Source organism: Pimephales promelas, chromosome 24 (genome assembly GCF_988280905.1).
Source record: "Pimephales promelas chromosome 24, fPimPro1.hap1.1, whole genome shotgun sequence".
Lineage (NCBI taxonomy): Eukaryota > Metazoa > Chordata > Actinopteri > Cypriniformes > Leuciscidae > Pimephales > Pimephales promelas.
The window spans coordinates 24,751,648-24,777,134 of NC_142792.1; the positions used below are offsets into that span (position 1 = coordinate 24,751,648).

At 37.9% G+C, this 25,487-nt stretch overlaps 1 protein-coding gene across 1 annotated transcript in view; it reads left to right on the top strand.

Annotated features, from left to right (window-relative positions):
* LOC120465284 (uncharacterized) overlaps positions 1 to 25,282 on the top strand; it is a 28,167-nt gene extending 2,885 nt beyond the window's left edge. Inside the window, exons 2-10 of the mRNA XM_089126776.1 lie at positions 1,091 to 1,201; positions 3,223 to 3,364; positions 4,570 to 4,759; positions 5,865 to 5,936; positions 6,753 to 8,694; positions 8,889 to 8,969; positions 13,891 to 14,111; positions 17,727 to 17,835; positions 21,251 to 25,282. Of these exons, the coding sequence (XP_088982902.1) occupies positions 1,091 to 1,201; positions 3,223 to 3,364; positions 4,570 to 4,759; positions 5,865 to 5,936; positions 6,753 to 8,694; positions 8,889 to 8,969; positions 13,891 to 14,111; positions 17,727 to 17,835; positions 21,251 to 22,179 (3,797 nt within the window). The 3' untranslated portion in view covers positions 22,180 to 25,282. The remainder of the gene's footprint in view (positions 1 to 1,090; positions 1,202 to 3,222; positions 3,365 to 4,569; positions 4,760 to 5,864; positions 5,937 to 6,752; positions 8,695 to 8,888; positions 8,970 to 13,890; positions 14,112 to 17,726; positions 17,836 to 21,250) is intronic.
* The last annotated feature ends 205 nt before the right edge of the window (positions 25,283 to 25,487 follow it).

Below are 25,487 nucleotides of genomic sequence, written 5' to 3' on the forward strand. Positions count from 1 at the left end.
TGCTATTATAGTTTTTTGAGATGGAGGAATGACATGGAAGCCTCCGTGGACTCGCCCATCCCATGTTTACGAGGATTAGTCAGATAATCGGCAGAGGTATTTGTACACCGCTGAGGACATATTTCTGAAAAAAATAATGATTTTAGATAACAAATTATCTAAAAAGTTACACACAGTCCCTTTAAGTATTTTCAGTCCAGTTTTAAGTAAATGGGTGTTGTAAATGTCACCGATCTTAGGGAGGTCCAACCCAATTATTCTTGACGCTGTCCTAACTACCCTATTCAGCGCATATTTATCCAATTACCCCACCATACAGTGATGGAGAAAGTAAGTGAGCGCTCTATCACAGCTCTGTAGAAGTGGAGCAATCCCGCCTTGGACACTTTAAATTTCTTAAGTTGTCTTAAAAAGAAAAGTCACTGGTGAGCTTTTTTAACAAACTGGCCGACATTGGTGTCCCATTTAAAACTAGGATATGATGTTAACTGTTAAATAATCAAAAATTAACAACCATCTCCTTGGTTTTGGAGCACCACTCAGCCAGCAGGGACACTTCATTTCTGTAAGTCCATTCATCATCATTGGTGATGAGGCCCACCACAGTGGTATCATCAGCAAATTTAAAAATCCTGACTGACTCATGGTGCGAAAGACAGTCATTAAAATGAATGCAAATGGGGAGACAGAACACACCCTTGCGGTGTGCCAATGCTGGTGGACATTTGGTGGTTTTGACAAGAGGTTATTAACATTCTCCCAAAAAATGAAGATAAGGCTCTGAAGTAGGTGCAGAAGGCTACTCAGACTTGGTCAATCTGCCTTTGGTTGGCGTATAGTTGTTACTGTCTTGCTGGACAAAAACTGAACGTAGTAGTGTTCGGAAATGTCCCTATCTTCACAAACTGGCGGCTCAGAATGTGGTCGTATCAGTTGCTGCCTCACAAGCTGTGGACCTAAATCATAGAATCTGTTGTTGTCTCAATATTTTTATTCATTGATATAGACTTCACTACAGCCTGACAATAATGTACTGTATATAAAGCTTTTATATAGAATAGATACTCATTGTTATCTGGAATGTTTTCAGTGTACATGGAAAGAAAGAAGAGAATAACACCTGAGCAGGATGCAAAAGAACACATATTGTCAGGCAAAGACAAGGCTTTCATCGAAGTACGACAAATCAACACATTTAAAGGTAAGTTTATTTTCAGACTGCATGCAAAACAGGTCATATCCCCCCACCCCCATCGGCACAATAGGGCTTGGATGCCTTGTTGCATTCTGGGACAAGGTGGCCATTTTGACAGCTTTGCGAATGTAAGTCGAACGAGGAGGACAGGACAACCGTACAGAGACTGACTGGTCCGATGGAAGGGCTAACGTTAATGTTATTAGAGTATTAAAATACGAGATATTTTACAGGAAAATACTAAAACGGGAAGACAGCAGGAAAAGAACTCAAATACGTGAGAAACCCGTAAAAAAAAAAACGGGAGGGTTGACCGCTAACGTTACTAACTACTAGGGTTGGGTATCGAGAATCGAGTATCGATTGGAACCGAGACTAACTTTTCGTTTTTCCCGGAATCGTTCAAAAGTTAAAATTTCGATTCCTAGTTTTGATATTCACAGTCCGCCGAGCGGAAGAAGAAACCGCTGAACAACACCAATGAAGAAGCGTCTACTGGAAGTGTTGGCATAACCACGCAAGTCGAACATGAGTAGCTTACATCGGCGATCCAAAGTGTGGCTTCACTTTTCCAAAAATAACGAAATCTCGGCAAAATGCTAAATTTGTGACAAAAGGAGTATTTTTATAGAAGGAGTATTTCCTTCAGAAAGGATTATTTCCTTCAGAAAGGCCGTTGGTTAGCAAGGTTAGCTAAACTTTTTTGACCCTGCCTCTTAAAAGAATCGGAATCGAGAATCGTTAGGAACCGGAATCGAAACAAGGAATCGGAATCAGAATCAGAATCGTTCAAATTCAAACGATACCCAACCCTACTAACTACCAGCTAAAAGAACCATGTGTCCATGGTTGTCAGGACTAACGGTTACTAAACTAGCAGCTAGGTGGAGCGCAGCTTTCCTTTGTCCGGATTACTGTGTTTCCACTCTTTGCTGAGTCTTTGTTGGAAATTTCATATGGATCCAAACCGTTAAAAGTGCCTATTTTGTCCACATACTGGCAGGGGCGTAGCACCAAATTTTGGGCCCTGGTTACGAATACCATAGTGATACCAATGGTGGGGTATTGCATTTTTATCATAAAATGACTTAAAATCTAAACAAAATAAGCTCACTCTGATTAATATATTTTTGTTTTATTGTCAAAAGTAAGAACCTACTACTTACGGAGATGACAAACTATTTTAAAAGTTGCTAAATGTCACTTGATGAGGTCATACATCACATAGCATATTAATGTTCTGTCAGCCTAGTGCATTTTCTCTCTAAAATAATGATCTATTTAATATAATAAAGCAGAATGTCAAATAAAGCTGTTCTCATTTCCTTTTTTTTCAGACAATAGAATGAGTAGCTATAATATAGTGAATGATTACATTTTTTTTGAAGGTCTATGTGGAACATTATCTGAATTGAGCTCAAGAGTTAGGGAACCGAATGAACTAAGCTCTGTGAAAGTGACGCACAAAAAGAAATAAAATGAAAATGGTCAAACTAAATTCTTCAAATATTAAAACAAAAGAAAAGCAGATAAGTAATAAGTCCGTGGAAAAAACACTGCTCATTCGCGTCTGTCAGCGGCCATGCGCTGGGGAGACACAGCTAGAGAGAGTGACGACAGGGAGAAAGCAAGACCTCGCGCTCGCAGGACAGTAGCAACATTTGGAGGTTACTGCGGTTTGTCCAAAAAGTCGCTAATATTGTCGCTAGTTGCTTTTTTGGAAAAAAAGTCGCTAAAGGGGTCTGAAAAGTCGCTAAAAATAGCGACAAAGGCGCTAACTTGGCAACGCTGTTCAGGTCCGCAGCAGAAGCACCTGACCTGCGGGCTGTACCATTTACATTGATTCGAGAAGGGTGGTGGGGCCCTGCAGAGCATGGAAATTACTTTTTTATACCAAACCAGTGCCTAAATACAAGTTTTTCCACAGGAACTTTTTTATTTGTACATTAATGCTATACACATTTTAGTGCATAGAAAACTGACTTCTAAGGTGCAGTTGGTTCATGTTTTATTTTTTGCCCTTTTAGGGAGAGGTGTGTTTGCACTTGAGCACATTGAACCATCAACCTTTGTTGTTGAATGCCGTGGGATTCTCTCTCAATGTAAACATGTTAAAGATGCTCAAGGCAACTACTTGTTTGACTTCACATGGAATGGAACACGCTATTGGTAAGCTGGCTGATTTTTGGGTTATTTGTAATTCATATTCAGATCAAAGTAGTTGTATGTGTTGCATGTCATTCTAATAAAACTAAAATAATTAAGATTATTTCGATAGCAGATTTACTTAGGTTCTTATAACATTAGGAACTTATAAGTTAGTAATAATCAATAACATGGTTATTGTTCAACTGGGTTATTCCTAAGGGGGTATTTTGTTTACCTTAAAGGAGTAGTTCACTTTTAAAAAAACTTTTGCTGATAATTTACTCACCCCCATGTCATCCAGGATGTCCATGTCTTTCTTTCTTCAGTCGAAAAGAAATTAAGGTTTTTGATGAAAACATTCCAGGATTTTTCTCCATAAAATGGACTTCATTGGGAACCAAATGGTTCAAGGTCCAAATGAGGGTTTCAGTGCAGATTCAAAGGGCTTTAAACGACACCAGACGATGAATAAGGGTCTTATCAAGCGAAACGATCGGTCCTTTTTTTAAAAAAATAAGTTACAAAGTTTAAGTTTTATAAGCTCAAATGGTCGCCTTGCACTGTTCTGTGATGCGCGTTTGTGACTCTCCTGTTCGAACTCGTTCATCAAAATTAATGAATCTTTTTTCGTGTCATTTGGTTCATTCAAAGAACGAAACGAACAAACTTACTCAGAAAAGATTTGTTCATTTTGATGAACGAGTTCCAACAGGAGAGTCACGAATGCTCATCACAGAACAGAGCAAGGCGACCATTCGAGCTTATAAAACTTAAACTTTGTTGTTGTTTTTTTTTAAATGAGCGATCGTTTCACTTGATAAGACCCTTATTCATCGTCTGAAATCATTTAAAGCCCTTTGAACAGTTTGCACTGAAACTGTCTTTTGGACCTTGAACCGTTTGGTTCCCATTGAAGTCCATTATATGGAGAAAAATCAAATTCCTGGAATGTTTTCATCAAAAACCTTAATTTCTTTTCGACTGAAGAAAGAAAGACGTGGACATCTTGGATGACATGGGGGTGAGTAAATTATCAGCAAAAGTTTTTTTTTTTTAAAAGTGAACTACTCCTTTAAGTGCATCATCTGACCTATTACAATTTTAGAAAGGGAAGATAACTGTTTATGAATATAGGTTAAATTCCCAGAAATACATAATGTTCAATTAGAACCTTATGTTTCAAGTAGGAATGTTTTAAGTTTCTTACTGCGTTATTTTTCTCACAGCATAGATGCAACAAAAGAGGACGGCTCTCTTGGACGACTGGTGAATGGTCACAGAAATTCAAATTGCAAAGTCGAGACAATAATTGTTGATGGAAGACCACACCTGTGCCTATTTAGTATAAGAGATATCTTTCCCGATGAAGAGGTCACATACAACTATGGGGATTCCTCTTGTCCCCGGCGTTTAAGGGTGAGTCTCTTAAAGGGGTCATACTATGCCCTTTTACGAAGTCTTGATTTTGTTTTGGGTGTACTAGAATGTGTTTTCATGCTTGATAGTTCAAAAAACACATTATTTTCACAGCTCCTCTCTCCCCAGTCTGGCTCAAACACGCCGATTTCGTTGAAGCCCCTCCTTCCGGAATACGAAATGTGCTGTGATTGGTTAGCTGGCCTAGTGTGTTGTGATTGGCAGCATTTAAACACGTGTTTGGAAAATGTTTCGTCCCTCCATAACTGAGAGATCTTCTCAAGTGTAAATATTGAGAATGCCGTCAATGTCAAAACCAATTTGAGCCCGATTCAGACAATGACAATGTTAGCGAACAGAAGGATTGTCTAGAACAGAAATATGAAAAATGATATTTTCCACTTGTTAACTGGTATTTACCAGTGTGTTGCGTTCAAGTGCTTTTGTTGTCGTAATGTGGTAAAAAGATGGAGATTCAGACCTGTTACCTAGCTAAAACTATTTTAGATTGCTTAATTCATCTGCTACAGCAAGAAGATGATTTATTAAAACTCGAACGGTAAATAATATGCTGTATGTTTTCTAGATCATGAATCGTACATATTTTTACCATTCACGACTCTCGCGTTGCTCTCCGCCATTTTAAAAAGGTCAAAGGTTGTCTCATCTCAGCAATTTACCATAATTACCATAGCTCATGTACGCACCATGATATCACAGGACGTTTTAGAGTGAGAGTGGTATGTTTTTTGTAATTTTTGTATACATTATAGATAGGATGTTATCCTCCATTTAATCGTAACATTTGTTGGAAAACTAAGGTAATACAAACAGTAATCGATCACAAAACTAAGGTTAATTTTCCTAAGGAGATTTTTATCACTGAAAAGTCAACCATGTTACACCGTGTTCTGCATGTCATGTAAGTGTTTTTTGTTTGTTTTTTTATGATGCAGATTATTGAAACATTTCTGCATCTCCACTTTGCGCACGACATGGCCAAGAAAGCGACAGTAGATATTTAGACTTTGGTTGATACTAGAATTAATTGTGGTGGCCTTCTGGCAAACATCCTCGTTGTTACCTATCTTTCTCACAATTACAGGAATTGTGTGACGAGACATCAGTGGCTGTGACTGAATGCAGTGTGAATCCTTCCTCATCAGTTAGAGATAAAGTAAGTGAGCATATGTTCCTTAATTGTTTACTTCTCTTTGACACTAAATGTTAAGTTTAGAATGGTTGGGCATCATACATGGACTGTTGTCTTAAAGGGTTAGTTCACCCAAAAATGAAAATTAAGTCATTAATTACTCACCCCCATGCTGTACCTACCCCGTAAGACCTTTGTTCATCATCGGAACACAAATGAAGATATTTTTGATTAAATCTGAGAGGTGGATCACTGCTACATAGACTGCCTAAGGGATTGAAACTTGACGGCCCAGAAAGTCAATGAAGAAAATGTTTAAATATTCCATGTGCCTACAGTGGCTCAACAATAAGTTTATGAAGCGACGAGAATACTTTTTGTGCAAAAAAACAAACTTTAAAAATAACGACTTTAACGACTATTCCTTTTCTTCCTTGTAGGCCTAGAATGAGAGTTCAAGTGATTTCCACGACGCATGTGCGAGAACTGAACTGAAGTAGTTAAAGGGGATCGCAATTCTCGCGCATGCGTCGTTGCATGATTTTTGGCACCAACTGAAAGGGTTTTCATCAGTAGTTAGCCCTTTTCTGGCATTTTTCAAATTAACAATGCCATGCTCTGTATACTGGATAAGCTAAAAAAAAACCTCTTGACACACCAAAAATTTGAATTCACTGCTTTTTTTTAAATTAGACGAATATTCTAAATTTTAATTTTTTATTTAAAAGCCCCAATACATTTTCAAATTTGTTACATCAAAACTTAGATGGACTATAAACTGTATATTATTTTGTGTTTGTTATTATTTTGATATTAGTGTTGTTGTTTTTGCTTTTTTAGCCAGATGTTGAATTTTCCAGTTTTGAAGAATCTAGCTCTGATGAAGAAGATTCTCCTTATGCTGATATAAAGACTGAAGAATCCTCCTCCGACGACTTCATCCCGGACTCTAGACAAAATAACAATAGTGGTGATGGTCTATCTGTCAATACACGGAATCCACCCTATTATAAGTCCACATCAGCTGCTGTTTCAAAAAGTTTTAAGAATACACAGGCAGGATCTTCTTATAAACGCTCAGAGACTGGCAATGTGCCAAAAAACACCTTTTCCACCCACAAAAACTACTGTTATGTCTGCAAGAAACCTCAGTCTAAAATTGCCCGTCACTTTAAAAAGCATCAAGACAGTGAGCCAGAAATTGCAGCCGCGTTCTTGCTCCCTAAACACTCCCAGGAAAGAAAAAGGTTATTTGAGAAATTACGAAACCGAGGCAACTATGAACATAATCAAGAGGTTCTAGGAAGTAAAAGTGGACCACTGAAAGTTAGAAGGCGGCCAGGAAGATCACAGAGTGAATTGAGTGCCAAAACATATGTGCACTGTGTATACTGTAAAGGCCTGTTTGTTCGCAAGGAGCTGTGGCGCCATACACACAGATGCCCTTCAAACACGTTTTTAGAGTCTAAAGCAACTGGTAAGGCCAAAGTCTTGGTTTTAGCTGATATCGCAGAGTCAACATTCTCCCATGCAATCTCTCCAGAGGTGTGGAAGATTTTGGGAAGTATGAAGAATGACGACATTTCATCTGTGGTTCGAAATGATTTCCTCATACTGCAGTTCAGTCAGTGTCTTTACAACAAGATTGGAAGTGATCCAACAAAATTCGAATACATCAAACAGAAGGTCCGGGAAACGGGCAGACTCTTGCTAACCTTGAGAACAAAATATTCCATATTTAATTTTGAAGATGCTGTGAAACCGAACAATTTTTGCAAAGTCGTTGAGGCTGTGAAAGATCTCGCTGCTTACGATGACAAGAGCCAATCATATATGACACCAAGCCTTGCGCTGAAGTTAGGACATTCGCTCAGGAAGATCGGTGACATCATTCTCTGCAGGGCCATCGCAACAGAGGATGATGGTATGACAAAAGCAGCAGAGCGATTCAAACGACTGTGCACAAGTGAGTGGATAGAACATGCCTCCCATGATGCTCTTGATAGTTTGAGCGATACAAAGTTCAGCAAACCATCAACTATACCGTTCACACGTGATGTGCAGCTTCTCCACCAGCACCTAGAGAAAAAATCAGCTGATGCTTTTGAAAGCCTAAAGAGTAACGAGTCTTCACAAACATATGCAGAACTTGCCAAAGTGACACTTGCTCAAGTTATAATCTTTAATAGATGTCGTGCAGGAGAGGTTTCAAAAATGTCTCTTGAGTGTTTCAGTAAAAGAGACCAGGCTCCGCTCCATGATGATAAAGCAGTCTGCCTCTCTCCTTTTGAGCAAAACATTTCCAAGAATTTCAGCAGAGTGGAAATAATGGGCAAGAACAAGAGAAAAGTTGCAATTTTGTTAAACCCTGAACTTGTCAGAGCAATGAAACTTCTTGTGGACAAGAGAGATGCATGTGAGGTAGACCGGGACAACTCCTTCCTATTTGGAATACCAAAGTGCTCACCCACCAGCTTCTTCAGGGGACAGGACTACGTCTGGCTTTTTGCAAGTCTGTGTGGTGCACAGCACCCAGAATACCTCAGGTCTACACAGCTCCGAAAACATGTGGCAACAGTGTCCCAGATTCTTAATCTGGAGGCTAATGAACTGGACCAACTAGCCAACTTTTTGGGCCTTGACATTCGGGTCCATAGGGACTATTATCGGTCGACGGATGCAACAGTGGATATTGCGAAAATTTCAAAGCTTCTCCTGGCAATGGAGAATGGAACTCTTGCCAATTACCAAGGCAAGTCTCTTGATGACATTGAGATGGAAGGTATGTGCATGATTTATAATAATTATAATAATGTTTCAGTACAGTAACATGAGAATTCTAAATTACTTGTAGAGAAAAACTTCAATTTGTAGTTTTTAAAGTGTTACCCAGATGTTTTTGAGGTGAAGGAGATACCTCATTTCTTAATGGAGGTTTAGGCGTACTAATGCATGTGTCGGGGTGTTTTTCTATAGATGAAATTGATCTGGAATTAAATGAGGAAGAAATAAGCGATGAAGATGACAAAGAGTCCGAGCCTGTCCGTGAAGTAAGAGGTATGTAATGAATTTAACTCCAGTGAGCATCAGTGGTATAGTGTATCAGGTGTCTGATGATCTGAAACAAAGTATTTGGGTTGTCAAGTTTAAGTATGGTTTTCATTTTCTGAAACAAAAAAGCAATGGACTTGATTAGGGGTGTGCAAAAAAATCGATTCACATTTGAATCGCGATTCAATCTTTACCGATTCAGAATCGATTCATAGAATTCCAAAAATCGATTCATAGGCTATATTTTTTAATGGCGTGCAGGGGCGGAGTGGCAATCGGGTGAGCTGGGACTTTTACCGGTGGTCCGGTAGTGTTTCTATGGTTTCGAGGCTGCGAGGGCCGGTCTGATAAATAGTCATTGCAAGTTCTTGCCGCCCGCTGGTCAAACTGTGCAGCCACTCTGCTCAACCCGTAAATAAATGCATCGATCCGCAGATCTTATGTTTGAGTTCTGTAGATCTTTTGCCAAGCGTGTCAGAGGTGACGGGTTCTAAACCGCACTCGTATAGTTTTTTCTCTCTCTCATCAAAACCGAATATGTTCATCACGTTTGTGTGCATTTCATTTTGTGATTTCACCGGAGTCTCCACAACGGCGATAGATTGAAGCGCGCGTCCGAGAGAAGACTGCGCGAGCCACAGAGAACACTGTATATCCATGACACTGATCGCAGCGGACACGAGCGCTCAGCTTGATTTCAAAAACAACAGGTCTCTTATTTAATAGCGTCCTAAATGAATGCTCTGCTAGTTAACTGGAGATACCCGCAAATTACGCGCCTATGAACGACTTCACTCACTGGATGTAAACAAATCAATCTAACCATAGATGTTACCAGTAGCGGTGGCTTTTTTAAATCTGTTTAAAATATTTTCGCAAGGGTTCTATGAAATTAGTATATATTTTTAGGAAGTTCAATGTGCCCAGTCGAGTTCACATTTCAACAGTCAACCTGGTAGCTGAAGTAGGCCTACTCCTTAAAGTCCCCGTGAAATCAAAATTGAACCTATTTACTTTGTTAGTGCATATTACTAGTCTTGTGGTGAACAATTAATCCGTGCAAGTGAATATATATTAAAAAAATGTTTTACCTTGGTAATCTTTAATCAAAATCTGAAAAGTTACTTCCGGTCTGGAACGGTTTCTTTTTCTGATGACGTAGGTTTCACAGTTTGGGTGGGGAAACGCTTAACCACTCCCCTCAAACCGTTAGTTTGCTATGAGCGAGAGATGGAGAGGAGGAGCGCTAGAGTAAAACCCTGCCCTCTGTTCAATATTCCGTTTCACTTGGAAATACGTCACAGCACTGGAGAAAAATCGTTTGCAACTTCCGGTTCACGGGGACTTTAAACCACATTTAGCATAATTGTTTGTTTGATCTGACTATAGCACTTTAAAGCTAAATGTAAAAGCTTTTTATTTAAGTTTTATGGTAACACTTTACAATAAGGTTCGTTAGTTAACATTAGTTAACTACATTAGTTAATATGAACTAATAATGAATAGCACATATACAGCATTTGTTAATCTTTGTTAATGTTATTTTCAACATTTACTAATACTTGATTAAAATCTTGTTAACATTAGTTAATGCACCGTAAACTAACATGAACAAACAATGAACAGCTGTGTTTTCATGAACTAACATTAACAAAGATGAACAAATGCAGTAACAAATGTATTGCTCATGGTTAGTGCATGTTAGTAAATACATTAACTAATGTTAAATAATGAACCTTATTGTAAAGTGTTACCAGTTTTATTTTAAACTTGAATTAAATGTATTTAAAAGCTGGTCAAAGCGTGGCACTTCGCACTTTTTAGTTGCAAAAGTTTTTATTTTTGTATGAAGACATATAAAGTAATATCAAACTTTTCTTTTAAATTATGTCTACTGCAATCAATCACATAGGAAAAAGTAAACTACATTTATGTAGACCTGCGAATCGTTTTTTGAATCGAGAATCGTTTTTGAATCGAAAATCGATTTTGAATCAAATCTCGAGACAAAAAATCGGTATCGAATCGTGACATTTTCTGAATCGTGCACCCCTAGACTTGATTCAGGATGAGACAAAGTTCCAATGGCATGTTTTAATGTGTATTTACCAGGGCTTAAAAACTGGGAAGAAAACAAAAAATCCACCAGTTCACTCCAAGCAGAATCAGTATTTTAAAGGTCCCCTGACATGGGGTTATTTTATTATTTTATAATGTTTCCTGGGTTGCCCTCATAATGTTAGTATGTATTTTAGATTAAAAATAGTCATAATTTAGAAATAAAAGGCATTTTTCCAAGCCTTATTTTAGCCTCTGATTTGAATGCTCTGTTTGAAGGGGCGTGTCTGCTGTGGGATTCAGTGTAGCCAGCCACTGCTGTGATTGGCTGACAAGTTTTTAAAGTATTTAGATCTATTCCCATCACATAAAATGTTGCTGTGATGAGCATTGAGCAAGCAGAGGACAGTCTGTTGATCCCGAGAATGAAGATCTTATTGCAATTCAGTTGCTGGGTAGCTTGATCGATTTATTTTCAGACTTTCATCAAGTTGAGGAAACAGTCGTCAGTAAAATGTTTGGACCATACAAAACTTTGGGAAGTTGTGTCGGTGCATTTCCAGAGAAAATAAAATTAACTAGGGCTGTCCAAAATAAAAGTTTTTGTTTACATAGTATATGTGGGTGCACTGTGTATAATTATTTTATATATATATATATATATATATATACTGTATATATATATATATATATATATATATATATAACGTCTGAAAATAAATCGATCAAGCTACCCAGCAACTGAATTGCAATAAGATCTTCATTCCTTGTGGGGAGAACATAGGTTGGGTTCAAAGCTTTAACAAGCTTTCTGAACCCTTTGTCCTCCACAATAGTGAAAGGCTGGGAATCCTCAATCACCGTATTGACCAAGCACTCATCCACATCCTTCTTCTCTCCTGATGACAAAAAAATCCATTAATTAGATTAATTAATTATTTACAGTATCAGTTAATGTTGTCTAATACAAATATACCATGTCATTTTATGTTGGTATGCTGTCTTATCATTGCATCCTAAAATGGTTTACCTGAGCCTGGTCCACCTTGGTTGGTCTCCTTGTTTTGGTGCAGGGCTCTATAATGCCTCAGCATAGATGAGGTGTTGTTGTTGTATCCAAGTTCTTTGGGACACAACAAGCACTTCACCTTTTAAAATATCAGAAATAAGAAGAAAGACATTAGAACAAGGGATACCTTGTGTTACCGGCCGCATTTATTTATATTACACTAGTTATTATTACAATGTAAATACCTTACTCGGTGCGATCAGCTCAAAGTGTTCCCAGACAGGGGAAAATCTCCTTTTTCTTGCAGGTTCCATGGAGAAAAAAAATAAGCTTGAATAGATAACAAAGTCCCAAGTCCACAAAATGTGAGGGGGAATCCATTGCATTTTGCTGCCCCTTATATTTCAAATAGACCGCCAAATCGCGAACCACTTCGTGGTACAGCCGGCTCGCGAGGCTTCAAACGTCACCGACACAAGCCTCCAAACGCGCTTCACAGAAATCATCCCGGATTACTCGACACACGCTTCGAAGCCCCGATACGGGAGGACACATCACTACTTCCTAGCTCGTTTTCTCATGGGTGAGCCAAATTCTCTGGGCGGGAAAAGCAGAGAAAGGGGAGGTAACCTGAGGAGATTCAAGATCAGCGCGTCTGAGCTGCACAGAAGAGAAAAATAGCCAAAGCTCGTTTTACACCGATTGAAAATCCTAGATACGAGGGGACCAAATACAGGCTAGGCGCAGGGGTTCTCAAACTCGCTGTCCTGCAGAGTTTAGCTCCAACCCTGATCAAACACACCTACCTGTGAGTTTCTACTGATCCTGAAGACCTTGATTATCTTGCTCAGGTGTGTTTGATCAGGGTTGGAGCTAAACTCTGCAGGACAGTGGCCCTCCAGGATCGAGTTTGAGAACCCCTGGGCCTCAAAGTGAAAATTTCATGTCAGGGGACCTTTAACATTTCTGTTTGTGCTTTCCTTCTGCAACTTTATTGTTCCTTGATTAGAACGCATACTGGTAAATTCCTCATTTATTTGTTTGCCTATACTTTATAAGAGAACTTTAATTGAATGTGACGCTAAGAGCTGATGAATAAACATTGTAACTTCAGTGCATCCTCAAACACAGCCACTGCTACTTTATTACAAGAGTTCCTTGAACTACAGGGGTTGGACAATGAAACTGAAACACCTGGTTTTACAACACAATATTTTGTTAGAATGGTGAGGGCCTCATTTTGCATCCAAATACAGCACCAATTGACAGATAGAAGTCCTTCACAGTGACCAGAGGGATTATGAGCCGTTCCTCTTCCAGAACAGTGTCCAGGTCACTATACGATGCTGGTGGACTCGCTCCTCCAAAACACCTCAATAATATTCAGATCTGGTGACTGTCAGACCATGGGAGATGTTCAACGTCACTTTCATCTTCATCAAACCCTTCTGTCACAAGTCTTGCTGTGTGTGTTGGTGCATGATCATGAGCATCAGGTGCTCATGATCCTCCAGAAGGGTTTGGAAGTCCTCGGCAGTGTCGTGTCCATCAAATACAATCAGGATTGTCATGATATTGGAGCTCAAACCATCACTGATCCACCCGTGCTTCACTCTGAAGATTGGCCGCCAGGCATATAGATGTGAAACCTCCAACATTGGCCAGTGTTTCAGTTTCATTGTCCAACCCCTGTAGTAGGGTGCACTAATTGGGTTTACTCACTTTTGTTGCCATATATTTTGACAATAATGGCTGTATGTTGAGTTATCGATAACTAATAACTGCAGAGGTATTTAAACTTTTGGGCATAAAAAAGTGTATAAAGGTATGTATAAATTTGTTTGTTTGTTTGTTTTGCAGACACCAAATTTAGGAAAATTGTGAGAAGGCACTGGAGCCCAAATGAAGTGAATGCTGTCATGAAACATTTCAAAAACCACATTTCAAAGGGACACCTCGCAACATCGGCAGAGTGTGCGCGCTGCAAGACTGCAGAGAGCACTGTTCTGAGAGAAAGAACGATCCAGAATATCAGGGATTTCGTGAGGAACCGTGGTTTGAGGTTGAAAAATAAATGTAATTAGAGAGATCAGTGTTGCCTTTTGATGTCTGTGGCTTTTGTTTTGTAAAATTCTCTAAAGTCTTCTTAAGCAGAAGAGGCTGACTCAGGACATTACTTGGTGTCAAAGACCACTTTTTATTTGCTTTTTTTGGTTAAAACATTGTTTTTATAGAAATTTGCTGGTTTAGTGGCAGCAAAAAAGATGCACAATCATTTGTGAATTCACTCTTCGATGTAGATGCGCTGATTTGGTTTAGGATGGTTAACTCGAATACATGTACTCCTATGGAGTAAATATAGAGTGATGTCCAGTTCAACCCAGATTGTCCTCATAAGCGTAAGCCGGGTGCACACGGTGCGATTTATAATAGTTATTTATGATTATTGCTTGTCAGAGGAACATGATCATCGCTGTAAGCCATGTTACACGGTAAGATCTCAGTTTTCATTAATGTCAGACTGTACAACAGTCAAGACGCGTTAAAAGCAGACACGCAAGAACTTGTCCGGAGTTTACATCATCAATCAATGACACGTACGTTCACAGTGAGCACGCGGGATTGAAATGGTGGCCAAGAAGAAATCTCGAACGCTAATTTTGGTCATGGCTTGTCTTGAAAAACGAAGGCAATTTTTGATGGTAGTCATAGGAGAAGAATTTCCTGAATTTCGTTGGAGGCAAAATTTGATCAGAGGATACTTTTAGGATTTGCTTAATTTAGACTGCCAAATCGCGGCCAAAATCGCACAGTGTGCGCCAGGTGTGTATGTGTGTTTGTGATGTCCAGTTAAACCCATTGATCAACATTTACTAGATACTAAATACCAAGTCTTGAACAATCATACAATTTTTAGGCAAAACTACTTAATGTAATTAATAAATTAAGACAGCGATGCGTTCAATTATGAAAAATACTTACTTTATGTAACTTAATCTCACTGCTCAGTACCGGTTTGTGACTGCATTAGTGATGGTTAACTAGTAAAATCTGCCATATTTCACTTCTCCTCTTCTCTCTTTGCTCTTCGCTCACATTACAAACTCGGGTTTGTTTTCTGAAATGGTTTTGAAACAAACTTAAGAGATCTGGTACACTCATGGGTAAAGTTAAACAACTATGATGCTCGTGTTTCATGATTTCTGTGCTAGTAAGTGATCTCCAGCTAAATCAGGGTAACCTGTCCTCATAAAAAAATAATTTAAATCAGGAATTTAATTGTGCAGTCAGTTTTTTTTTTTGACCCCATACCATAAAGAGCAGTTTAATATTTCTTTTTAATCTGTATGACAAAGGGAAAGCTGTGAAAAGTCTTTATAAACCACCTGTGTGTGTGTGTGTGTGTGTGTGTGTGTGTGTGTGTGTGTGTGTGTGTGTGTGTGTGTGTGTGTGTGTGTGTGTGTGTGTGTGTGTAGATGTTTTTCTATGCCGGTGGGGACTTCAACCTGAATATATTAGAATTTACAGTTTGTACAGTATAAAAACCATTACGCCTATGGAGAGTCCCCACAAAGATAGCGAACCTGACGTGAGTATGTGTACGACAAATTATTACCTTACTTGTAACTTGTTCAATTTAAAATAATTGTCTGAGTGGTGCCCATTTAAACTTTATCGGAAAATCTGGGATTGTTTCTGTACTGTGTCTGTAAATGCAATGTAAATGAATGACCTGAAGACGGACGCACAACAGTGTCACTGCTTTAAAAATAAAAAGCATAATGGAAAGGAAAAATAGCAATTTAAAAGATGTAGTTATTTCTTAATGCTTGAATGGAGGTTCTGCGTCAGATGATGGGAACTAAGTTGGAGTGTTTCTTTTTTTTTTTTCCACTCTTTTTTCAGCATTTGGCAATTTTAGGGATGATGTCATAAGTCCTCCCTCCATTTCACTAGAACCCATGTTTTGTTCATTTTCTAAGATATGAATAAATAATAGAACGTACAATTGTATGTCAAAAATAATGTACTAATTCAATATATATATATATATATTAAACCAAAGATCTACAAAACATCTCATGGTCTCATCATTCGCATTCATCTGTTACAAAATAATGTTTTTTCATAACGCATAAAGCTTTCTTAAAACATTTTTTGGCATTCAGTAGATCAGATATGGGCTTTGCACTAGTTACATCACATTATAATGTATCATCTACAGTAAAAAGAAAAAAAGATTTTCATATGTTAAAGTGTTACAAATACAAAGCAATTTAGTAATTTAGAGCTCTATAAAGATAAGAGCAAGACTATACCATATCAAGATATCCATTAGTTCTATTCCAATATTTATATATATATATATGAATATGTGTATATATATGTATGTGTATATATATATATATATATATATATGGGCTGTGCAAAAATTAATTGCGAATAATCGCATCCAAAATAAAAGTCTGTGTTTACATAATATATTTGTGTGTGCTGTATAATTATTTTGTATAATACACACATGCATGTATATATTTAAGAAAATGTGTTATTCATATGTAAAATATTTAGATTTATATAATATACATTATGTATTTATATATATATATATACAAAATTTAAGCACAAATAATTCTTAAATACATGCATGCTTAGGTATTTATATATACAAAATAATTATATACAGCACACTTAAATATATTATGTAAACGATTGATCTCAATTAATTTTTGCACATAGTTATTTTTTTACCAGGGCAAACTTGGTACACAGCTTCATCACTGTAAAGCATTCAGGAACTGAAGAATGTTTTATACAGTGTTTACAAACATCTGCAAACAATACTGTTTGGCATTTGAGACAAAATCGTAATGATCAAGAATACAACTTTGAATACCTCGGACATCTGTTTTATTGTTTTATGTATTAAAAAATGTAATTGCTCTCTTTTGAGTTTAGATAGCGGCGTGTGAACGGGGACTTTTATTTTGGTTGTAAGTATGACGCCATAAGGCCGCGCCGCGCTGCTGTGTTTTGATCATAGATTGTCAAAGAAGGCTGTGAATCGGCTGCAGAAAGGTTTGTGTTTTTAATAATTTAGATAGTTGAAATCAGTGTAAAACAATTTCAAATTTTTTATATAATTTTACAAGAACTGTGAACTGAATTAATTAGTATTGAAAGTACCATTCTAATGCTTCAACTGACATTGATGAATGTTATTTTTGTGTGTAAAGTGCAAAGGTGGGTCACATTTCGCTCCCTATCGTGAATAATACTAATTAAAAAAAACGAATTCGGTCCCTTGCAAATAGTTGTTGAGAGAAATGGGAGTTTTGAAACTACACCTCATTTGAATCAATTGCTTCCTAAAATTATTCAGTGATTCGTAAAGCTCGAACACATGGCGGTCAAATTGGTGTAAACACAACAGCACTAACAGACAGTTACATAAGTGTGATGACACTGACGTTTTAAATGAGATCTTCAAATAATTTAATAACAAATATAACTCACAAGTAACTATGAGGTGTTTGTATAATGTCCTTTATCCTTTATCTTTACCTGAACTAGAGCCGAGTGAGACGCACCCAGATATTTAGTTTGGATTTATTTTACTTTAATTTAAGTTAATTATTCTCATCTTAATCATGACAATTTGTCCAAACATACAGAAAAACTCCTCACTCGACTGAGATCCATGTGACACTAATATAAAGATGGCGTTTATTAAGGAGGAGAGTGCAGAAATAAGGATTGAAGAAACATTCAGCATAAAACAAGAGGACACTGAGGAACAAACAGGTTGGTCTCATTCTCAAAGCTGAACTCTGTCATTTGATGCTTAATAAAACGTCAAACTCTATAGAAATGAATGACGTGTCGCATTGATTTATTAAATTAAACATAATATTAGAATATGATACGATTTTTGCATTATGAACGTAAAATGAAATGGGCTCAATGAAAATGTCAAAATTTTGTTTAATATTGTATTCTCTTATACAAGTCATGGGTTAAATAAGGGTACCTCCAGCTAGTTGTTATACCAAACATAAATCCGACAGGGTAATGAGGAAAAATTTGCAGAAACTCAAATCTTCTACAAAGAAAAATCTTAATAATAAAGCCAGTGGGGATGTTGATGTTTTTGTTGGTTCAGCTGAAGCATCTCCTCCTCTAGACTTTTCAGATAAAACACTAATGTCCAGTTTCACAGACAAGGCAAGCCTGGACTAATCCAGACTTAAATTTACACAGACCTAATCCAGATAAAGTGCATGTTTGAGCTGTTTTACCTGAAAGCAACTTGCTCTGGCAAATCTATGAACTTGTTTTGTCTCAAGATGCGCACCAGTAATATCAAACCCTACTGAAACGTCCTAATTTAACTCAAGCTGAGCTCAGACTACAGGACTTTCAGGTTGATTTCCCCCTCCCGACATTAGAAGCTTTGAACACAGCGCAAGAGAAAGTTGCTACCGCACTACTGTAAACGGATTAAAATGGGCTTTATGCACAGCTGCACTACTTCCTGAACTTAAAGGGTTAGTTCACCCAAAAATGAAAATTAAGTCATTAATTACTCACCCCCATGCTGTTCCAACCCCGTAAGACCTTCGTTCATCTTCGGAACACAAATAAAGATATTTTTGATTGAATCTGAGAGCTAGATCAGTCTTCCATTGGCTTCCTAAGGGACTGGCTCTTGACGGCCCATAAAGTCATTAAAGAAAAGGTTTCAATATTCCATGTGCCTACAGCGGCTCAATTATAAGTTTATCAAGCGACGAGACTACTTTTTGTGCGAAAAAAACATAAATAACGACTTTATTCCACTATTCCATTACTTCCTTATGGGCGCATCCGCGAGAACTGAGACGAGGACGTTCTCATTCGTCTACTTCTTGTTACCGGCTGCTCACCGCTTAGGAGTATTACCGCCACCTACGAAGGTCTTACGGGGTTGGTACAGCATGGGGGTTACTTCTTAGTTATTTTTCTTGAACCTTAATTAATAGATAATTAGTAGTAGTTCTTCAGGAGGTATGACAGAATTCATTAGTTATTGATTAACTAACTGATACTTAACACAATCATAAAATTATATTACATACTGATTAGTTAACACATCTTCCTTAGTAGTTAACAGTAGTGAAGAAGTAGTTAATGAAGAATTGCCTATTAGTTCGTCAATAATTCCTTATTAATTCTTTAGTAAGTAAGATACAGTATTCTAAAGTGTTACCGCCTAGACTTGTTGTTTAACTACTGCACTCTTTTACTGGTAGGCGTGGCCTCCTAGGGCAGTGAAGCAAGTGCATTCTGGGAGTTGTTGTCTGTCATCCACATAAGCCAAAAATACATTTTCTGGCTTTTCTCAGTCCAGAAAGCTCCAAATTCAAAAAAATATTTTACATTTCTTCTAAATAAATGACCCATTTTAAATACACATTCATCTTTCCAGAGGTTTAGTATCCCTTTAAAATATCTGGTGAAACTAGCACTCATGGCCATATTATTAGCAATCAGATAAGTCTGGCCAACGCTATCTCACGACTAATTCGTACCTCACTCGTACGATTTGTCTAAACCCATGTGATGGGTAGGCTTAGGGGTGGGGTCAGGGGTCTGTCATTCGTACGAATTCATACGAATTTGGTAACTTGTAAAAGATGTACGAATTAGCAAAAATCGTACGAATTTGTACAAGTGACACCTCGTAAAATTGGTACGAATTGCCGTGAGATCGGGTTGGTCTGGCCGTTTGCATTCTGAAATACAAAGTTCTGTAATGAAACACTAGATGGCGGAGTTTTCATGACAGAACTGCTGTATTAAATGTCCGTTGCATCTATGAGATCTTCTACTTCAAACGTGTCGTAATCCGTCGGCATCTTTTTTCTCGATTCCTCGAATCCTTGAAGTGTCATTGCCCATAATGTAGCTTTTTGTGTTAGTTTCGTAGCAGTCGTCCTGTGTTTTAATTGGTCTCATTCAGCTCTTTGTGTCTCGTAGTTGTAGAGTTGAGTTTAAACTTCAGACTTTTGTTGACTTTTTAAATGGATAGTTCACCCAAAAATTAAAATTGTCATCATTTACTCACCTTCATGCCGTTCCAGACTCATAAGACTTTCCTTCATCTTGGAAACACAAATTAAGATTTTTTTTTTGATGAAATCAGAGAGATTTCTCCTTTGACGGCAACACATCTACTACTTTGACGTCGAAAAGTTCATAAAGAGATTGTAAACCTAATACGGATGAATTAGCTGTTTAGTCCAAATTTTCTGAAGAGACTCGACCCCTTTTTCTTAATTAGGGCCCGAGCACTAACAGTGCGAGGACCCTCTTGAAACTGTCAGGGTTATTTTTTTAAATTTTTTTTTATTTTTTATTTTTTCTGCAAAGTAAGCGCCATTTTCGGGGCCTCAACATGCTCAAAAACTCACCAAATTTGGTACGCATGTCAGGACTGGTGAAAAATTTAGTATTTTGTGGGTTTCGCGGATGGGCGTGGCAAAATGGCTCCCTAGCGCCACCTAGAAAATTGGAAAAAATTAGCCCCTCGTCCACGTTCAACCTACAAACACGAAATTTGGTGGGGACGTGTATCATATCAAGACACACAAAAAAGCCTCAAGAACCCATACCCTAAACTCGACAGGAAGTCCGCCATTTTGAATTTGGCGCCCATTTTGGGACGATTTACACACTCCGTACTTTAACGAACTCCTCCTAGGGATTTAGTCGGATCGACTTCAAATTTCTGCTGTGCCTTCTAAAGGCATTGACGATGTAAAGTTGTGCTATCTGCGCATTTTCATCGATGGGCATGTCCGTGGCGTCGATGATTCGCCATGAAACAGGAAGTTGTAATAACTTGGCTGTAAATGCCCAGATCTGAATGAAATTTGACACATTTGACAAGAGTCCCGCCCTGAACAAATCTACATGCCCACATTCACCCTAAGTCATAGCGCCACCTGCTGGCAACAGAAAGTGACCTTTAACGAAGCAGCGAACCAAATTCACAGCCGCACCGGCTGAGCCGCAGAATATGCAACGCGGCCGCCTCACACCCCGACGCGCTACAGGTGCTTTAATTTTTTTTTAGTATTTGGGGCATGTCCTATGGAAATAAAGGATCTAGCTTTTCATTATGTCTCTTGCTTTGTGCCATTTAAACACTGGTTAATTTTGTCTATTTCTGCTATAGACCTGAGGCTGCTGAAAGAGGAGTGTCAAGAACTGAATGATTTGGAAGAAAAATTTAACCCGGGAGAGAGCCTTTACACCTGCCAACAGTGTGGAAAAAGTTTCAATCAAAAGGCAAATCTAAACAGGCACATGAGAATTCACAGCAGAAAGAAGATTCACAGTTGCCCTCAGTGTGCAAAGAGTTTTACACAGAACAAATACCTTAATGCCCACATGAGAACTCACACTGGAGAGAAGCCTTTCACGTGTCTTCAGTGTGAGAAGAGTTTCTCGCTAAAGGGAAATCTTAAGACTCACATGAGAATTCACAATGGAGAGAAACCATTCAAATGCCCTCATTGTGTAAAGAGTTTCACACACAAAAAAAACCTTAATACCCATATGAGACATCACACTGGAGTGAGTCCCTACTTATGCGATCTCTGTGGCAAGAGCTTCTCACGAAAAGAAAGTTTTAAGACTCACATGACTATTCACACCGGAGAGAAACCGTTCGTATGTCAGTGTGGAAAGAGTTTCAGATGTAAAGATAACCTTAATCAGCACTCAAGTATTCACTCGAGGGAGAAATGTTGTGTATGTCATCAATGTGGAAAAGGTTTCACAGACAGAAAGCGACTTAGGAGGCATGTAAAAACTCACATCAGAGGGAAGCCTTTCATGTGCCATCACTGTGGAAAGTGTTTCGCAAAGAAAGCAAACCGCGAAGACCATGTGAGAATTCACACCGGAGAGAAGCCTTTCACCTGCTCTCACTGTGGGAAGAGTTTCACAGTTAAAGGAAACCTTAACATTCACATGAGAGTTCACACTCGAGAGAGGCCTTTCAAGTGTCTTCAGTGTGAGAAGAGTTTCACATATCACACAATCCTGAAACGTCATTTGCAAACTCACTCCGGAAGGAAAATGCAGTGTTCCTTGGTGTGACGAGGTTCAGTCAATTCAGACAATTCAATTGTGATCAGTGTAATAAAAACTTTGTTTTGCCATTAGGGATGGGACGGTATGAAAATTTCATATCACGATTATAGTGTCCACAATTATCGCGATTATCAATATTATCACGGTTTTCTTAAATTTAGATATAAAGTGTTCAAAATATATAGTGTAAAAATATAAAATATAAATATAAAGTGTTCAAAAAGAACTGATGCTCACACTGAAAACATTTCAACAAGTTTTATGAATGAAAATCAACAAACAACAAATAAACAAGCAGCTCTATGCAGTTTTTTTTTTAAGCAAGATTCTATTCTATGGCATTTCCTTCTTTATAATGCCCGTCGTTAATAGCAACGCATTATTACACACACCGCGCACATCAATATCACAGCGGACACGCGCTCGTTTAATTCAAATACAACTTGCCGGCCGTCTTGCGTCTCCAGTTTTTGATTGTTGTGAAAATGAAATCAGAGTTGATTTATTGTTTACAGAGTTTGATAATATTGGTGTGTGATCATCTTGTCTGGACGATTGTTTTACTAAATGAATTCATAAACGGGTAAGATTTAAAACATTAGCTGAACTCATTATCAAGTCAATATGTCCCCGTAATTATGTGGTAAAAATAAAATCGGTGTAATACGTTATGCATCTATACATTGCTATCCCTTAAAACGTCACTCTTAATAATAATCTTATTTGAAGACGTTCGTTCGTCGGCTCAAAGACACTTGCTGCTAAATTTTCTTCGTGGAAGCTTCACATCTATTTCAAGTGAGTGACATAAAATGTTTAAACTCAAAACAACATTTCGTGGCCAATTGTTTCCCAGACCTAGTTTCGGTATTGAAGTCAAAGTTAACTTGCCTTGTGTTCACTATACAACAGCGGGTGATGGTTACACAAGAAGACGACTCGGCAGATTTTAAGTGTTTCTTTTGGACTGTGACTTTTTGGTCTGCAGACAGGGTGACCATCCTCGATAAAGTTTCCCTCAGGACTTTTGTAAAAGCCTAACTATGACCACACTCCAGATTTGGTCCTCTTAAAAGGCTGAATCTCCCAAGCACGGTCACTGCCTTCCGCCATTCCTTCTCGAATAGTAAACATTGCGTGCAGCGCGCGGCTGCGTCAGACTGGCCGACAGGATTTACAGTGAGTTATTAATCGCGATAATCAAACACGGTTTTAATGATAATTACATTTTAAACGATAATACTAACCGTCAGTATATTTTATCGTGGTTTATCGCGAAACCGGTTATCGTCCCATCCCTATTTGCCATTCACACTTACGCCGGTTTCACTCTGTGTGTATGGAGAGTGGGAGCAGCACACGCCCATTTATCGATACCTGAATTATATTTATTATTATATATGAACTGCATAGTTTTACATATTAGCACTTATCTCCATGAAAAGCGTTTTACAAAAGAGAAAAACAAATCCTTTGGATTGTTGAAATACGTGATACACGTCTAATTTACAGTGCAGTGTGAAACCGGCGTTACAGCCACATATGCAAATGTGACATCCTGTTAGTATTATTTGTTAAAACGCGTATCTGTGTCAAATTGAGCGCAGCTGAATGTGGGCCATGTCTGTTTGTCTACCTTCATGACCACTTATATTATTTGCATCCTTCAACTCTTTTTATTTTGTTTTATTTTTATTACATGTGTAATCCTCTGGCCCCACCTTACCGTCATCTTTGCTATAGTTTCGAATATTGAGCGTTTGCGGTAGACGTCCTATAATTTCAACTATGTTGAGGCATCACTCAATTCTAGGGGTATAACAATATATCGCGATATATCGCTATATAAAAATGCAACAATATGTATCGTGGATGGTTCACCCAAAATAATAATAACTGATAAAAAAATTCAAGTTTTCAGAGTTTTAGTGTCAGTACTACATTAAACTGCTGTATATAATGTTGATTATAATGTATAATAATGAAATGAGGGAATATTTGTGGGTCCTGATAATGCCAAATGTCTAAAAAGTGGCCGACATTATATTAAATATATCTAGTCAGTGTCAGAGGGCAAGCATATTCGTCTAAATTATTCTGTATTTTCAGTTTGAGAATCATGATTATTGTTATTCTGGTGTCACCATTGTCCTGTGCATTGGGTTACCCGCACCAAGTCCAAGCCTATTAATTTACACCCACAAATTTTATATAAATTTTGCATTTTTTTTGATAATCTTTTATCATATGTTTTGGCAGTATCGCAATAATATCGTATCGTGAGTTCAGTATCGTGATATGTATCGAATCGTAAAATGAAGGTATCGTTACATCCCTTCTCAATTGCATATATTGATGCCTCTGAATCAAAATATAGTTGAACTTCTGTCCTGCCGTGATGTAACCGAGATCATAAATAAAGTGTTTCTTGACCCTGCTCCTTTCTCCCTGCACAAACTCCCGATTCAGTTCATGAGAAACTACCAGGACCTGTCAGACAGAGGACACTTTCAAAATGTGTTGTGCTTCCTCATGGACCAGGGTTAAGAAATGAACATTGCATTCATTGTTTCTTGGTTATTTCATTTCTTTTCTTGGTTATTTTTCTTGGTTATTTAGTCAAGTCATTTTTTTATTTATTGTTGTCGTATCCCAGATAGACATTGAATCAACGTGGAAACGACGTCTCTCATGACATTGAAACAATGTTGATTTTGCTCATCGAATTAACGTTGAACCAACGTCAGACGCGGCATTCTTCAAAGCTAAATGAAAATCGAAAATTGGTTTGCTTTCATAACGTTGAAACAACGCCTTGATTTCAAGTTGATTTTCCGTTAGTTTTGAAAGAATGACGCGTCTGACGTTGGTTCAACGTTAATTCGATGAGCAAAACAATGTCAGATCAACGTTGTTTCTATGTCATATTTCCACGTTGATTCAATGTCAGTTTGCTATCTGGGATCTGAACTTCCTGACATCATTTTTTAATTTTAAAATAGTGGTCAAGGTTAGGATTTTTTTTTATCAGCAATCAGCACAGTTGATTCTTTGTTGATTCCTTATGTTTCCTTTAAAATGAATTTGGTGCAATAAACAATCCAAAGCAGTTTGTCTTGTGGCCTCTCCTTGCTAAATAAACTGTAGAGCAGTGGTTCTCAACTGGTTTGGCCATGTGACCAACATTTTTATGTGGTCATTAAAATATGGCACATTTATTGCTCAAAAATGGTTCACACACACTTTGCCTTAGGCCCCGTCCACACTACTGCGTTTTCGTTTAAAAACAGAGACCTTTTGCTACGTTTGCACCT